This window comes from Neovison vison, chromosome 7, assembly GCF_020171115.1.
Source record: "Neovison vison isolate M4711 chromosome 7, ASM_NN_V1, whole genome shotgun sequence".
In the NCBI taxonomy this organism is placed as follows: Eukaryota; Metazoa; Chordata; class Mammalia; order Carnivora; family Mustelidae; genus Neogale; species Neogale vison.
In genome coordinates this window covers 147,761,901-147,780,183 of record NC_058097.1, presented here as the reverse complement: position 1 = coordinate 147,780,183, position 18,283 = coordinate 147,761,901, and the positions used below count along the sequence as shown (strand labels likewise).

Here is an 18,283-nt window from a genome sequence, read left to right as displayed (position 1 = left end):
AATCACTGTGTCTGATTCAGATTAATGGGCATTGAGCACCACAGGAGTCAACAACTCTTCAGAATATGCTGGAGATGGCACACTGTTATCTCCCTTCTTGCTGTTTCTGAAGAACCACAGATGAGCAAAGTTTGTAGGGCTTTTTCCCTACTTAGGAGCTGGTGATTTGTAAGCTGTTGTGATATCTGCTGAATAGAGTTAGTGATTTAAATGCTTTTATTCCTCCTGGTTGCCCTTTGTTCTTGGCACATAGAAGGTGCTCAGCCAGTGTTTCTTAGTGAATGGATTCCTCCATAAATGTGTTTATTGACTGACTTCTTTGTAATATCCTGAACCCTCAATCCTCAATTAGCTATTAAAGATTAGGCAGAGTAATGCTTCATTGATTTTTAACTGAAGCTTTGGGTGAATTTTCACCCTGGTGAACTAAGCTGGACTCTAGTGAGCTTGTATTCTTTTTTTACTCCTTTAACTTCAAGGCTTCAACTGTTTTTCCTAGGTTTGTATTTTTAGCTTGGTCCCCAGTCCAGGGTGGCTGCTTTTGCCATTGTGATGTCAAAGGAAACATGGAAAATGGACATGAGTTAAAAAGAATGTTTTCACCCAAAGATTGTATTGACCTTATGTGCATATTCCTTGGGTCTTTCTAACTCTTGGCTACTGCAGATCACTGCCGTGGTGTTGTTGGTGTTCTGTGCCTTGCCTGTACATTTGCAACTAGCCATGTGTGGCTACTGACCGCCTAAAATGTGGTTCAGTAATACTGGAGAACTATATTTTTAATTTTATTTAATTCTAATACAAATAGCCACAAGTGGCTAATGGATATGGTATTGAATAGCGTGGTTCTGGATACTTCTGAAGAGCTTTCTTACAATCTGACATTAGCAGGAAGAGGTTTCCCTTTTTCTGTGCTTTGAGAAAACAAAACTTTGGGGGCACCTGGGTGGCGCAGTCGGTTCAGGGACTGACTGGCTCTTGATTTCAGCTCAGGTTGTGGGATCAAGTCCTGTGTGGGATTTTGTACTCAGTGTGGAGTCCGCCTGAGATTCTCTCTCCCCCCACCTCTGCCTCTGCCCTGCCCCTACTCCCTCTCTCTTTCTAAGTAAATAAAAATCTTTAAAAAACAAAAGAACGAAGAACCTTGTCCTTATACTACTGATACCATTCTAAAGCGGTGTGATAGCTGTCCCTTTGGTTGTCTTAGCTTCTTTAATATATATGATAAACCTTACAAAGGGAGGGACCTGTATGCATCGTCTTCATAACCTCCAGAGTCATTGTGATGGCTTGTATTTGGCAAACAAGTAAGACAAGAAAAATAGCCTAAGCCAAGTTAGATCTAAAAGTCACCATTATTTTATGTTCACTGAGAAAAACAAACCCTTGTAATTAAATTGAAACACAGGACCTTCGTAATAGTCCTGAATGAGTCGTGATTCGATCTTCCTAGCCTCTTGTTACTTTGATATTTCTTTTACCCATTCCAAGGTATTTATTTAGCCTTTCCTTCCTTTAGGTATATTGCTCGACCTGTGTTGGGAATCTTTTGTATCTCAGTAACAGAACATAAATACGCTTTCTCAATCTGGGAATTTCATTAAGTCTTAAAGAAAAGGATGGATTAGGTTTTTTTCCTTCATTCACAAATATTGCTTCTCTAATACCAAATTCATGTCTTCTTGTTTTATGTCTGTGCCCTTTGCCTATACAAAACTTAATACTTTTTTTTGGAAGTTTAACATACATAAAGAAGAGATTACAGTTTTAAATATACAACTTGATGAATTTTCTGAAATTGAATATACTGGTATAACCAGCTTCCAGGTCAATAAGTAGAGTATTTTTAATGACTCTGAAGGCCCCTCAGGCCTTTTTCAGTTACTGCTGCTGTCCTGACTTAACATCATAAATTAATTTTATCGACTTCTAAGCTATACAGAAATGAAATCATACAGTATGTACTCCTTTGTATCTGACTTGCACTTTATATTGAAAGAGTCTCAACTGTGTATTTTAAGAGTCATTCAGATTTTGGGTATATTTGTAGTTTGTTTGTTCTGTAATACTGCATTGTGTGATTGTACCAGAATTTATCCATTCTTCTGTTGAGGGCATCTGGTTAGTTTCTAGTTTTTGAGTTAATATGAATAGTGCTGCTGTGACCATTCTCATGTGTATCTGTTGGTTGACCCTATGTATACATTTCTGTTAATGTGATACATATCTAGGAGTTGACCTTTAGGGAGTATTCATAGGATCCACTTTAGTATTTATTGCCAAATAGCTTTTCCAAATTTTTCTTTCATTTACACTCTTGCCAGCAGTGTTTGAGAGTACTGGGTTACTCTATGTTGTTCTGTTTTTTTAACCTTTTGAATTTAAAAATCTGATAGATGTTATATACAGGGCTTTTTGTTTGTTTCAGTTTAAACCCAGAGAGTTATTTTAAATGGCATTAAAGTCAGCACAGGTGAACAGGGTTCAGCTTGCCTAATTTAAGAGTTTAAGAACAGTTATTTATAAGGTTGTGCATGTAGAGACAGTGCCATCTAGTGACTGCCACCTAGTGGTCAAAAATAGTAGAACCTTATTGATCTTAATATTTCTAAAATTAAAATTCATCCTCAATGTGAAGGAAAGGGCATGTTAGAATTAATGATAAATATACTATGTTAGATGGTATTAAAAATAATGGCATAAAATAAAGCAGAATAAGAAAGTATCTGGCAATGCTGGTTTCTGGTTTCCTTTGGTAGTCACATAGACAAAATGTCACATAGATGAAATCATTCGAATAGACACCTGAAGTAAGTGAGGGAAAAGCTATGTACCTGTGTGGGGCAAGACTGTTACAAGTCAGGAAGCAGGAAGGTTACAAAGGCAGGAGTGTCCTCGAGGTCTTTAAGAACTGGCTAAGAAGCTAGTCTGGCTGGGCTTGAGTGGGGTGAGCAGAAGTAGTTTGAGATCTTGCTAGGCAAGTATGGCAACAGGGGCAGAGGAATTGAGGGTCAGGGCAGCAAGGGAAATGACCTGGAGAGATGGAAGGTGATGGTCAAGAGCTGGTCAGCCTGAGATAGAGATATATATAGTTACAGGCCACACAAAGTTAGGGGTAGACAAAGACACTATCTGGTAGACAAAGACATTGGATGTATTCATTTTTCTGTTTTCTAATGTCCCTAGCGCAGTGCTTCACCCAGAGAAGTCCAATAAATGCCTATTGAATTGAGTAACTGAAGAATCCAGCTTCTGCAGGCTGGAAAGTGGAGATGTGTCTCCAAGTTACAAGTCAGAGCTCTGGTTTCTACTCAGATATATTTAACATAGAACAATTAATTGTCAGTGTACAATTCAGCTTTAAAGTTCTCTGGCTTCAGGTAGCCATATTCTCTAAATGATTTGTTAACTTTTGGATTTTGTTATTGTTGTTCAGGAAGAGATTAGATTGAAGGGTCATTGGTTAATAACCGAAATGATTGAAGTAGTAAGAATGGAAGTAACTAAATTCTCTAAAGTTGATTTTGTATATTCACAGAAGTACAGATGAATTAGGTAATGAAACCATATGTACCCATCTTCAACAATTACAAAGTTGATCATTAGATACTTTTACAAAGAGGGAGTTTTTAAACTTCTATTACAAAATTAAAATCTCATAGTGGGAATAAGAGCAGTGGTAGTTTGTGTGTGTGTTGAAATTTGTACATGTGTGTTTCTTTAATAAATAAGAGGTATCAATTACAAAGTTACCCACCTTTGATACTAGTTGTGTGTTGGATGCATGATGTACATTGGTACTTATCCTGATACCCATGCTATAAGGTAAGAGATACGCCAGTTCGATAGTTAGGGAAACTGATGTTCAGACAGGCTGAGAAGCTTGCTTTAGGCCCCTAGGGCAATAGTGACGTTGGAAAGCCCTGCCCTTCTACAGCTTTATGCTGCCTGCCTTACTTCACATTTCCTTTAGCTTTCTTCCTTCAACTGAGTCAGTGTCTGCTGGAGGTCGAGTAGAGGTCAGTGATGATGGCCCTTGTGATTGAATAAGCAAAGGTCTAGAGCAAGTTTTATTTTTTATTTTTTAAAATTTATTTGACTGAGAGAGAGATCACAAGTAGGCAGAGAGGCAGACAGAGAGAGAGGGAGAAGCAGGCTCCCTGCCGAGCAGAGAGCCCGATGCGGGTCTTGATCCCAGGACCCTAAGATCATGACCTGAGCCAAAGGCAGAGGCTTTAATCGAGTGAGCCACCCAGGCATCCCAGGAAAACTGCAAGAGCAAGTATTTTTAGGGACAACATGTGATACAATTATCAGAATCATAAGCTTCGTTTGGAATTTTGACTTCCTGAGCTGTGTTTAAATCTTTGGGGAAAAAAAACTGACCCGATGGTGTACTTTTTATCAGTTACTGGCCTGCGTGATTGTTAAAGTTTATGTTTCTCTTGATTGTAGCCAAATAAATTAACATTTCATCTCTATGGGTATGCATGAGTAGAGAGTTGTCTCCTCTTAATTATGCCAGATTATGTTACCCTGTATTAAACTGCACCATCTTTGGGGTTTTCTAACTTCTCTCTGGTACAACTACATGATATGGAGGGAGACTAAGATAATTGAATACAGTTAAAGTACCAGGGAAGAACGGGGTTCTTTGAAAACACATCGGAGTATTATTTATCTCATTTTAAGAGAGGGTGGCTAGGAAAGGTTTCTAGCTGAAGCTTATTTCTAAGTTGAGATGTGAAGGATGAATAGAGGTGAATTAGACAGGGAAAAAGAGTTTATTGGGCTGAGAAGTAACTACTGCTTTATAACGTCAGCATGCAATTCCTGAGAGTTATCTTGTATGTTTAGAGAAATTTTTATGATTTCTTAAGTTGTGTTTCTTATGACCATACATTTGTTACTGGGTGATAAGAACAGTGATAGTTTATGTTTTGAAATTTCTTTTGTACAAGTATGTTTCTTTAATTAAAAAAAAAAACAGTCATTGAGCAGCATTAGGGAGAAGTTGCTCTGGCTAAATAATGAGTTTACATTCTTCTGTGGGTGGTGAGTGGGCAGTGAACTTTTCAGAGCCATAAACATCCTGATATTCTGCAGCTGTACCACAGTGAATATGCTATAGGTCCCTAGATCATCTAGTGCTTGGATAATTTGTTCCATCTATGAAACAGGCTGACCTGTGTAGGTTAAATATAAATATAAATCATCTGGGTCTTTACAGTAACATTATTGGGCAATAAAGTCTTTCAGTGTGTCTGTATGTACCAACTCAGGAATTACGGCTCTTTGGCGGCTATGTCATGAAAGTATAAAGGAAGGTCATTGTGATGAGAAGACTGACAATAGCTGTGCTGTATTAATGTTGTATTGGCTTAGAAAAGAAACCCATGTCATCTATTCAATGGTATGAAGTAACTTCAGAACACCACTCTCACTTTCAAAGGCTTTTTTTTTTTTAAAGATATTATTTATTTATTTGACACACAGAGAGAGAGATCATAAGCAGGCAGAGAGAGGGGGGAAGCAGGTTCCCTGCTAAGCAGAGAGCCTGATTCGGGGCTTGATCCCAGGACCCTGAGATCATGACCTGAGCCGAAGGCAGAGGCTTAACCCACTGAGCCACCCAGGCGCCCTCAACGGCTTTTAATTTGTTTTAGAATGAAGTATTTATGAATATTTAATACAACTGCCCCCCCACCCCCAAGTCCTCCCTCTCCCTGTTCAGATATATTCACCAAGTCTTTTCCTTTTTTCACTTTGGGAAGGGGTGGTTATTTCATGGTTTTTCTGGTGGTTTATTACTCTGAGAGTGAGAATTTGAAATTATACTGTGTCATAATCTAGGGCACACGTACTTTTGTTGAGAGGTGATCTTACACATAGAGTAAATAGCTACTTTTTCAGGTGGTATAATTTGAAGGTCAGGAGGTCCTCTAACACCTTTAAACTTTAGACTTTAAGGCCTAAATTTACATCATGAAGAGTTACTTTTATTTGATTTATTGCTTCAGCCTCCTCCTTTTAAGATGCTGTATTTTTTTATGCTATTGGGTCTTTAAAGAATATAGTTTCATTACTTTTCATTGATATAGAACACACATTGCAGTAAAGGGCAAAAATAATAGCCTGATGACTTTTCAAAGGGAGAAGTTCAAAAAGTAGAACATTATCGGCATCCCTTTGTTCTTTCTCTAGTCACTCCCTGCTTCCAAGGAGAACTACTGTCTTGACTTGAAGCACCGTTGGTTAGTCTTGCTTGTTTTTGAATCTCTCTCTGGCATGTTCTCTCCTGATTAGCATTACGTGTGTGAGATTCATCCATGTCGTTGCATGCCGTAGTTCATTCTAATGCCATGTCCTTCGGTGCACATGTATATGCATTTCACTGCTGTTAGGTGGATACCTGGGAGAGGAGTCATGTGCTAGGTCATAGGTGACTTTCAGCTTTAGTGGATACTTCCAAATAGTTTTTTGAAATGGTTATTATACCAGTTACAGCCCCAGCAGCAGTGTGAGGTTTTAGTTGCTCTGCATCCTTCTCCAAACTTGGTATTATCTGTTTTTAAAATTTTAGCAGTTCTGGTTACATAGCGATATTGTACTATGTTTTTAATTTACATTTCCTCATACAGTATTCTAATTGAGTAACTTTTCAGGTTTTATGCTTTTACTGGCCATTTGGATACTGTTTTTTCGTTTGTCTTTTTTAAAAGATTTTAATTATTTATTTGAGAGAGAGACAGAGAGATCACAAGCAGGGGGAAAAGGACAAGCAAACTCCCCACTGAGCAGGGAGCCTGACATGGGGCTTAATCACAGGACCCTGAGATCATGACCTGAGCTGAAGTCAGAGCTTAACTGACTGAGCCACCCAGGTGCCTTCTTTTTTTTTTTTTTTTTTTTTGTATAAAGTTCATGTTCTGGAAAAATATGCCAGTTAATACCAATTAGGAATAAACAAATTGTATGCAATGACTTGACACTTTCTAAGTTTATAGGATATATTTGATCTAACTTGATAATTTAAGTAGTTCTATTTTCATGCTTCTTGTTTTTGACTATTTGAGGATTCCAGTTAGGTGAGATACTATCATTTGAATATTTCATATCTCCTTCCCCTTCCCTTTCCTATTTAGGGGACATTATTTACTTTTCTCATTGACTCAAGCCTATCAGGAGTGACATCAGATCTTATATCCTTCAGGGGCTTCCTAAGACATAAATCCTGATTGCTTTATGCTAAACGGTCCCCAGCAGCATGGGCTACCTCTATTCAGAAGTCATCTGATGTTGTCACTATCTTTTTTTTAAATTGCTTTTCATCGTTATCATGTCTTTAAAGTCAGATATATAGACTTTGACCTCTTGCTCTAGATATAACCAGATGTATGATCTTAGGCAAGTTATTTAATGGTGTATAGTACTAGATTCTCCTTTGAAAAATTGGGATGAAGCCGTGGACTCACAGGTCTCCAGGTTTTGTCAAGATTAAGTATAGCTTATCTGGAATGAATACTTCTTTCTTGTAGTAGTAATATTCTAGCCTTTGCTGTCATGTGTAATTACTTATTTGTGTCTCAACCCTGCTCAGGGGTATAGTATGGTAATGGGGCAGTAAGAGCAAGTTTGAATCTTGTGAAGTTCCTTTTGCCCAGAGAATGGGGCACAGGTAGAGGGCAAAATTCTTTCTTTTTCTTTCTGCCTCTGGCTGTGGGCTCTAAAACAAGGAAATTGTTGTCAATCTCATAAGGCCCTTTTATTCTAAATTCTGTCTTCTGTGCTTTGGTGGGGAGGAAAAAACCCAAGAACCAAACAACACGAGAGGAATGTTAGAGACCTAGGTTCAAATTCTGGAGCTGTGTTTACTAGGAGACCTTAGATAAGACCCTTAGTTACTGTGTTTCATTGATTCTAAGATGCACATTTTTTTCACAGTTTAACACCCCTGAAATCTAGATGCATCTTAAAATCATTTGATGTCATGAAATCTCCTTAACATTTTGACTTTTCAGAATGTTTCAGCTATCTGAATGATTGTCTCTCTTTTTTTTTTTTAAAGATTTTTAAACAAGATTTTATTTGAGAGAGAGAAAGTGAGAGAGGGTGAGCACATGCGCAGGGGGAGGGGTAGAGGGAGAGGGAGAAACAGATTCCCTGCTGAGTAGGGAGCCTGTGTGGGACTCGATCCCAGGACTCTGGGATCATGACCTGAGCTGAAGGCAGATGCTTAACCCGCTGAGCCGCCCAGGCGCCCCCTGAATGATTCTCTTAATGAACAATAAAATTATTTCATAAAATAAAGTTGACCTTGTCATTCTTAACTCTAAAACCTTCCCATGGATCCTCCATATCTTGTTCAAAGTACTCCTCGGCAATGCATAAAGGATGCTTCAGGTGGTTTTTTTGTTTTGTTTTTGGTTTTTTTTTTTTTAATTTATTTATTTTCAGAAAAACAGTATTCATTATTTTTTCACCACACCCAGTGCTCCATGCAAGCCGTGCCCTCTATAATACCCACCACCTGGTACCCCAGCCTCCCACCCCCCCGCCACTTCAGACCCCTCAGATTGTTTTTCAGAGTCCATAGTCTCTTATGGTTCACCTCCCCTTCCAATTTACCCAAATTCCCTACTCCTCTCTAACTTTGTTTTTGTTTTAATTTAAATTGTAAGGTGATCTCTATACCCAATGTGGGGCTCAAAGTCAATGACCCTGGGATCAAGAGTCTGGTAGACTGACTAAACCAGCCAGCGCCCCTAGATATCCTTCAGTGTAGCCTCTTGTTTATCTCGAGCCTTGTGTCCTGTTGCTCTTATGTTGCGTGTTCCAGGAGTTGTCTTAGCTCCCTGACCATACCTTGCTATGTCACACTGCTGAGCCCTTATGAACTGTGTTCCTTCTGCCTGAAATTTCTTATTTTAACCTAGGGAAATCCTGTTTGTCCTTTAAAGCCGAGTTTCACAGCCTCTATGGTGATGTCTTTCCCCTGTTTGTTTGAGGTTTAATTCCCTTCTGTGCATAATATTGTTACTGAACTTTTCATGAAGTAATGTAATTATTTAACTATAGGTTTGAATCTAACAAGTTGGAGGTATTTTGAGGGCACTGTGTATGTGTTGCTTCTTAATGTCTTAAGTATTGAATAAATGTATTACCATATGAAGCCATATTAGTAAGAAATTAGAATATATCCTCCTTCTAATAGCTATAATAAATAAGCAGCAAAATTCAGAAGTACTGGTGGTCATTCTGAGCAGCAGCATGCAGCATGGGCTTCCTTCCCAGGTCAGGGCCTGCCGCTGCCCTGGAGAGGCCTGGAGAACAGGCAGAGCTGTGAGGGGACTGACTCACTGAGACGGCTGAGGGATCTATTTCTGATGGCTTTGGCTGGAGAACCCTTTCCTGGCCTTGTTGGGATGGAGAATTCGGAGCCCTCCTAGGGTTGTTGTCATCTGTTGAGCCCCTACTTATGTGTCTGGGGCTTTGGGGTCTTGTTCTGTGAGGAAGATTTAGTAGCTCATTTTACAGGGGAGGAAGCAGACTCGGAGGGCCTAGACAGGTTCTCCAGCTCATCACATGAACATGACCTTGATTGATTGGTTGGTTTGGTTTGGGTTTTGTGGGTTTTCAGACCTTTTGGGCCGCACGTAGGTCCTCCTACGCCCTCTTCTCCCTTCATTCACACTCTCTCTGGCTGACCTGGCTCGGGACGTGGTTGCTTCTTCCACCTTCCCCTCTCCTCTGGGCTCCAGATGGCCCCTTGACGTCTGCGCTCACATGTCCCAAAGGCCTCTCACAGCTGGCGCGTTGGGGTGTGGACTCCCGATTCTCTTGCCCACCCCGTCCCTGTGCTGCACTCCTTTGCCTGTGCCAGTGTTCCCCTGCGCAGAAACTGGCACATCATCTGCCCATTGTTGGAGGCAGAGACCCAGGAGATGTTCTAGATTCTTTCCTTAGCTGGCCGCTCAGCTTTGCCCATCTCCTGTCACATCTCGTTCCAAAATACCTCCCACTTCCGTGTCCCATCTCTGTTCTCCGTCTCCCAGACCGTCAGCTGCAGGCACGGCTGCACCAGCCTCTGGACTGATGTTCCTCCTCCTCTTCTTGGTTTCCTCTCTCGGCAAATGGTTGTTGGGGGCACAGGTACTTATAGGTATACCTCATTTTACTGCACTTTGCAGATAAGGTGTTTTTACAAATGGAATGTTTGTGGCAACCTGATTTTGAACAAGTCTGTTGGTGCCATTTTCCCAAAAATATTTGCTCACTTCCTGTCTCTGTGTCATGTTTTAGTGATTCTTGCAGTATTTCAGAATTTTCATTATGATTGTACTTTTTTTAAAAGATTTTGTGCATTTATTTGTCAGAGAGAGAGAGAGAGAGGGAGAGAGAGAGAGAGAGCACAAGCAGGGGGAGCGGCAGGCAGAGGGAGAAGCAGACACCCTGCTGAGCAGAGAGCTCAATATGGGACTCGATCCCAGGACCCTGGGATCATGAACTGAGCCAAAGGCAGGCACTTAACCTGCTCAACTACCCAGGTGTCCCATTGTGATTATACTTTTTATGGTGCTGTGACATTGCTATCACAATTGTTCTGGGCCACCATGCACCGCTCCTATAATGAGAGTGAATTTAATTGATAAATGTTGTCTGTGTTTTGACTCCTCCACCAACCAGCCATTCCCCCACCTCTCTCCCTGTCCTCAGGCCTCTCCCCTCTTCCCCTGAGATAGAACAGTATTGAAATTAGGCCAGTTGATAGCCCTGCAATGGCCTCTTAGACGTTCAATGAAAGAATCACATGCCTCTCTAAATCACAAGTTAGAAATGCTTAAGCTTAGTGAGGACAGCATGTTTAAAACCAAGATATACTGAAAGCTAGGCCTCTTGCACCAAACAGCCAAGTTATGAATGTAAAGGAAAAGATCTGGAAGGAAGTTAAAAGTGCTACTCCAGTGAACACACAATGTTAAGAAAGCGGAACAGTCTTATTGCTGATGTGGAGAAAGTTTGAGAGGTCTGGTTGAAAGATCAGTTCGGCTACAACTTTCCCTTAAAGCAAAGCCTAATCCAGAGCAAGGCCCTAACTCTCAATTCTGTGAAGGGTAAGAGAGGGTGAGGAAGCTGTAGAAGAAGTTGAAGCTAGCAGAGGTTGGTTCATGAGGTTTAAGGAAAGAAGTGTGTCCATGAGGGTTAAGTGTAAGGTGAAGCAGTAGGTGCTAATGTAGAATCTGCAGCAAGTCATCCAGAAGGCCTGGTGAAGGTGAGTAATAAGGTGGCTGCACTAAACAACAGATTTTCTGTGTAGATGAAACAGCCTTCTTACTTAAAAGGGTGCCTTCTAGGACTTTCACAGCTAGAGAAGTCAATGCCTGGCTTCAAAGCTTCAGAAGGGCAGGCTGACTCTCTTGTCAGGGGCTAATGCTGCTCATGACTAAATTGAAGCCACTGTCATTTACCATTCTGAAAGTCTTAGGACCCTTAAAGGTTGTGCTAAATCCACTCTGCCTGTGCTCCATAAATGAGGCAAGAAAGCCTGAATGGCAGCACATCTGTTTACAACATGATTCCATGAATATTTTAAGCCCATTGTTTAGATATGGTCAGAAGAGGATTCCTTTCAAGATATTACTCCTTGTGGAAAATGCACTTGGTTACCCAAGAGTTCTGATAGAGATGTACAATGCAATTACAGTTGTTTTTGTGCCTGCTGACACAGCATCCATTCTGTAGCCCATATGAATCCAGGAGTCATTTGAACTTTCTAGTCGTAAGAAGTACATTTTTTAAGGCTATAGCTGCTGTAGGTAGTGATTCCTCTGCTGAATCTGGGCAAAGTCAATTGAAAACCTTCCAGAAAGGATTCACCATTCTAGATGCCTTTAACAGCAATCATGATTCATGGGAGGAGGTCAAAATATCAATATTATAAGAGGAGATTGGAAGAAGCTGATTACAATCCTAATATAGATGACTAATATAGATGACGGTGAGAGGTTCAAGACTTGAGTGGAGGGAGTAACTGTAGATGTGGTGAAAATAGCAAGAGAACTAGAATGAGAGGTGGAGTCTGAAGACATGACTGAGTTGCTGAAACCTCATGAGAAAACTTGAATGGATGAGCAGTTACTTCTCATAGAACAACGGAAGTGCCTTCTTGGGAAGGAATCTACTCCCGGTGAAGATTTTGTGAAGATGGTTGAAATGACAGCAAAGGATTTAGAATATGACATAAACTTGGTTGGTAAAAAGCAGTGGTAGGTTTGAGAGGATTGATTATATGTTTGAAAGAGGGTTTACTGTGGGTAAAATGCTCTCAGACAGCATTGCATGCTACAGAGAAATCATTCATGAAAGGAAGAGTCAGTCAATCAGTGCAACAGATTTGGTTGTTGTTTTATTTTAAGAAATTATCACAGCTGCCCCAGCCTTTAGCAGCCACCACCCTGATGAGTCAGTAGCCATCGACACTGGGCAGGACACTCCACCAGCACAAAGATTATGAATAGCTAAAAGCTCACATGATGGTTACATTTTTAAGCAATAAAGTATTTTTTAGTTGAGGTGTGTACGTTGTTCTTTTTTAGATATGATGCTGTTGTACATTTAATAGACTGGTATAGGGTAAACATAACTTTTTTTTTAAAAAAAGATTTTATTTATTTATTTGACAGAGAGATTTTATTTATTTGACACAAATAGGCAGAGAGGCAGACAGAGAGAGCGGGAAGCAGGCTCCCTGCTGAGCAGAGAGCCCAATGTGAGGCTCGATCCCAGGACCCTGGGATCATGACTCGAGCTGAGGGCAGAGGCTTTAACCCACTGACTGAGCCACCCAGGCGCTCAGTGTAAACATAACTTTTATATGCACTGAGAAACCAAAAGATTCATTTGACTTGCTTTAGTTCGGTACTTGCTTTATTGTGTGCTTTGGGACCAAACTTGGCGATTATTTCTTAGGTATGCTTATACTATTACCACCCCCATTGTGATAATTAGATGTCTTCCTGGTTTATTTAAGTCTGCAGTTTGATGTATTTTTGAAGTCTTTTGGTTTTTAAAATCAAAATGATTTCTAATCTAATTGAAATAACTGTAAGCAAATTAGAATCTTCATGTTTTCTTTTCCATCAACAGAATCCAACATGGCGGAGTCTCGATTTTGGAATAATGCCTGACCGTCTTGATACGTCTGTGTCTTGTTTTGTGGTGAAGATATGGGGTGGAAAGGAGAACATCTACCAGCTTTTGATTGAATGGAAAGTCTATTTGGATGGGCTGAAATACTTGGGTCAGCAGGTAATTTTTAGACTGTAGTTTTAAGTGTTTGTCTTCTCTAAGCCTACCTAACCTTTCTGTATATTGTTTAGATTCTACATTTCCTATTATAGAGAACCCTTATGATTATTTACTTAATTATAGAAATTCTGAGTCATGGCCAAGTTTAAAAATAATTTTTAATTGAAGAAACTTATGAAGAAGTACCCTGAGCTGTTATTTTAAGAGGATTTTTTTTCTTTTGTAGGAAAGAATATGCTTTCCCATAGCATTCTGCTTCTTCTGTTTTATTGCACTTGATCTTAGCCACAAGGCTGAGAAGTGAAGTGATCTTCTCTTTTATTGGATCTAAAAATTAACTTGCAAATATAGAACATACTATTAAATACTTCTCTTATGACCAGTAGAGTTGAATGATTTTGGGAAGGAGAGGTACTATTTAGTTAGTTATTTTTTTATTTAAAATTTTTTTTTCTTTTTGAGAGGTATTACTGTTTATTAAACACAGGGTTGACAAATGCCTGGCTTGCATACTACTACCAAGTCACTATGAGTGAGGTAGCTATTGGATCGTAGCATTCCTCTAGCTGAGCTTCGAAGTCGCTCCATAATCCCTTTAAATACAGTGTTCTGGGATGCAGCTAGCAATGTACCAGAATTGCTGATATATGAAACCTATTTACCATCTCCAGACTAGGTTATTATACTTAATATTTTATAGCAGTCTTGTGAAGGTTGGTATTAGTGCCCTTATTTTCTAAATGGGAAAATTGAGCCACAGGGAGTTTAAGTAACTGCTCAAGATCACACTGCTAGGTGGAGGAAGATTGAAATCTAGGCCTGGCTGACTTACAGATGCATGATTTGTGCTGTACCACACTGATCTATGCATGTTGCCCTTGGTAACCTACCTTGGAATAAATGCTGTGTATATTTGTGATACCTATTGGATACTGCTAAAGGTAACTCCAAAATGTTAGTTGTATCTGTGAATATCCTTGATGTTTCTTAATATTTATTCAATATAGACTTTCTGATTTCTTTTTTTCTTTTATTTATTTATTTATATTATTGTTTTGAGAGAGAGAGAAAAAGCATGCACATGATTGGGGGTGGGGGAGGAGAGAGAGGGAGAATCTTAAGCAGGTGCCATACCCAGTGCAGAGACTGACACAAGGCTCAATCTCATGCTCTGAGAAAATGACCTGAGCTGAAATCAGAGTCAGATGCTTAACCAGCTGAGTCACCCAGGCGCCCCTGCTTTATTTCTTTTAAAGAAACAATTTAATTCCACATATTTTTTTTCAGATTAAAAAAAACCTCCTCTACCCTCATTTTGCTTACCATAGACTTTATTTTGTGTCTTCCTATAGTGATCAGAATAATGCATGTAATAGATATTTTAGATAACTAAATTCAACTGCTATGGATTCTTACTCTGTTTTTCTGTTTTTCCTTCTATTTTAGGACTGGTCTCAATGAAAATTTATAAAATCATGACTTTTGGCTTAGAGCCTCTCTCTTCTCTTTCAGCATGAGACATTTATTGCCTTTAGGCTGGCCAGCCAGACCCCTGCACTAAGATGTATACTTTTTCTGTTTTCCCACCTAGCGTAGTTGGCTCTCTGTGGATAGACAATGGTAAATGGTATTGAGCTCTTCTCTTTTTTCTGAAAGTACTTAAATTTCATGGAGATGGTGCTTCTTAACATTAGAGTTGTATGGCTGTAGTCTGGCAGGGGGTTTTTGGCCAAAGAAGATGGACTTCATGCTTTTCAACTCACATATTCCTTGGGTAGTGATCTTCTTGAAGTACCCAACTGTGTTTATGTCGAACCTGCTCTAATTTCAGAGAGTCCGTTTTGGGGTGTCTTCTTAAAAAGCTGGTTAGTGGGTATAATGGAGAACAGAGAAAGAGAAAACATGTTTTTTATGCCAGTTAGAAACTTATTGTAGAAAGGCAAAACTCACCTACAAAATAGGTACAATAAGTAACATACTACTAGGAAATCAGATAAAATAAAATTATATATTTTCAGAGGAAAACAACGCTAAGATGTATCAGGAGAACAGCTGGAATTACTTAGATTCATTGATCGATCTTCTGCTTTCTACCAGGCATTATTCTTACTCTTAAGTTTCCAGGGACGGATAAGACAAGATCCTTAGACTTGGTGAGCTCATGATTGGTGAATACCTGCATGGACCCGCAGAGCACCGTACTGTTTTGATTGCTGTAGCTTTGTGATATAATTTGGGGGAGTATATGAAAGAGGTATTTAGACAAGTCGGGATGGAGTCAGGGAGGGCCGACTTTTGAATGAAACTTTGTTTACAGGTCAGGTTTGTTGAGGTATAATGTATATACAATGAAATTACCCTTTTAAGGTATACAGTTCAGTAGATTTGACAAATGTATAAATTCTATTAACCACCACAATGAATAATGCTGCTGTGAATATTTAAATATACACCTTTATGTTGACATATGTTGTCATTTCTATTGAGTAAATACATAAGAATGGAATTTCTGGGTCTAGTGGCAAGTGTTGAAATTTATAAGAAGCTGCCAAGTTGTTTTCCATTCTGTTGGGTTTTAACCATTCTGATGGATTCGAAGTGATATTTTGTTGTGACATTTTTTGGTAAAGTTTTAATTGTAATTACCCAGTGTTCTTAATCCCCATCACCTTTTTTACCCATCCCCCACTTACCTCCCCTTTGGTAACCACCAATTTTTTCTCTAAGGTTATAAGTCTGTTTCTTGGTTTGTCTCTGTCTCTTCCCCCCTTTTGCTCATTTGTTTCATTTCTTAAATTATACATAAGAGTGAAATCATATGGAACTTATCTTTTTCTGATTGATTTATTTCACTCAGCATTATTCTGTTGAGCTCCATCCATATCATTGCAGGCGACAAGATTTCATTCTCTTTTATGGTCGAGTAATATTCACACACACACACATCTTCTTTATCCATTTGTCAATCGGTGGACATTTGGGGTGCTTCCATATCTTGGCTATTGTAAATAAAACTGCTGTAAACATAGGGGTGCATATATCCCTTTGAATTAGTGTTTTTGTATTATTTGGGTAAATACTTAATAGTGCAATTGCTGGATCACAGGGTATTTCTCTTTTTAAATTTTTGAGGAAACTCCATACTGTTTTCCTCAGTGGCTGCACCAGTTTGCATTCCACCAAAAATGCACAAGTATTCCTTTCTCTCCACATCTTCGCCAACACCTGTTGTTTCTTGTGTTCTTGATTTTAGCCATTCTGACAGTTGTGATATCTCATTGTAGTTTTGATTTGCTTTTCCCTGGTGTTAAGTGACGATGAGCATCTTTTCAGAGCATCTTTTCATGCGTCTGTTGGCCATCTGGATGTCTACTTTGGATAAAAGTCTGTTCATGTCTTCTGCCCACTTTAAAAATTGGATTATTTGCTTTTTTGGGTATTGACTTTTATAAATTCTTTATATATTTTGGATACAAACCCTTTATTTGATGTCATTTGTAAATACCGTGTCCTATTCAGTAGGTTGCCTTTTAGTTTTGTTGATTATTTCTTTGGCTATGCAGAAGTTTTTTATTTTGATATAGTCCCAATAGTTTATTTTTGCTTTTGTTTCCCTTGTGTTAGGGGACCAATCTAAAAATCAGTTGGTGTCAGAGAAATTACTGCCTGTGCTCTTTTCTAAGATTCTTATGGTTTCAGGCCTCACATTTAGATCTTTAGTCCATTTTTTAAAAAAAATTTATTTATTTGACAGGCAGAGATCACAAGTAGGCAGAGAGGCAGGCAGAGACAGAGAGAGGAGGAAGCAGGCTCTCTGCTGAGTAGAGATCCCACTGTGGAGCTCAATCCCAGGACCCTGAGATCATGACCTGAGCTGAAGGCAGAGGCTTAATCCACTGAGCCACCCAGGCGCCCCTCTTTAGTCCATTTTTAATTTTTTTTTGTGTATGGTGTAAGAAAGTGATCCAGTTTCATTCTTTTGCATGTGGCTGTCCAGTTTTCCCAACACCATTTGTTGAAGAGACTATCATTTTCTCATCAGATATTCTTTCTTGCTTTGCTGAAGATTAATGGACCAGATGATTATGGGTTTATTTCTAGATATTCTGTTCTGTTCCATTGATCTCTGTGTCTGTTTTTGTGCCAGTACTATACTGTTTTGATTACTGCAGCTTTGTAGTATAACTTGAGGTCCAGGATTGTGATGCCTTCAGATTTGCTTGTGATTCAGATTCTTTTGTGGTTCCATATAAATTTTAGGATTGTTTGTTCTGTTTCTATGGAAAATGCTATTGGTATTTTGACAGGGGTTGCTTTAAATATGTAGATTGCTTGGAGTAGTATAGACATTTTAACAGTATTTGTTCTTCCAATCCATGGGCATGGAATTTGAAATGTCTTTCCATTTCTTTGTGTCATCTTCAATTTCTTTCATCAGTGTCTGATAGTTTTCAGAGTACAGGTCTTTTACCTCTTTGGTTAGATTTATTCCTAGGTGTCTTATTATTTTGGGAGTAATTGTAAATGGGATTGTTTTCTTTCCTTTTTCTTAAACTTATTTTTTTAAAAAAGGGGGCACCTGGGTGGCTCAGTGGGTTAAGCCGCTGCCTTCGGCTCAGGTCATGATCTCGGGGTACTGGGATCGAGTCCCGCATCGGGCTCTCTGCTCAGCAGGGAGCCTGCTTCCTTCTCTCTCTGCCTGCCTCTCTGCCTACTTGTGATCTCTGTCTGTCAAATAAATAAATAAAATCTTAAAAAAAAAAAGATTTTATTTATTTCATAAGGAGAGAGGGAGAGAACAAGTTGGGTCGGGCGGGGGGCAGGTAGCGGCAGAGGAAGAGGGAGAAGCAGACTGCTGATGTGGGGCTGGATCCCAGGACTCCTGGATCATGACCTAAGCCAAAGGCTGATGGTTAACCGACTGAGCCACCCAGGTACTCCTGGAATTGTTTTCTTAATTTCTTCTGCTGCTGCT

General features: G+C 39.4%; 1 protein-coding gene across 1 annotated transcript in view; it reads left to right on the top strand.

Annotated features, from left to right (window-relative positions):
* UVRAG (UV radiation resistance associated) overlaps positions 1-18,283 on the top strand; it is a 305,816-nt gene that overhangs the window by 45,296 nt on the left and 242,237 nt on the right. The window contains exon 4 of the mRNA XM_044258508.1: positions 13,147-13,308. Coding sequence (XP_044114443.1) covers positions 13,147-13,308 — 162 coding nt within the window. The remainder of the gene's footprint in view (positions 1-13,146; positions 13,309-18,283) is intronic.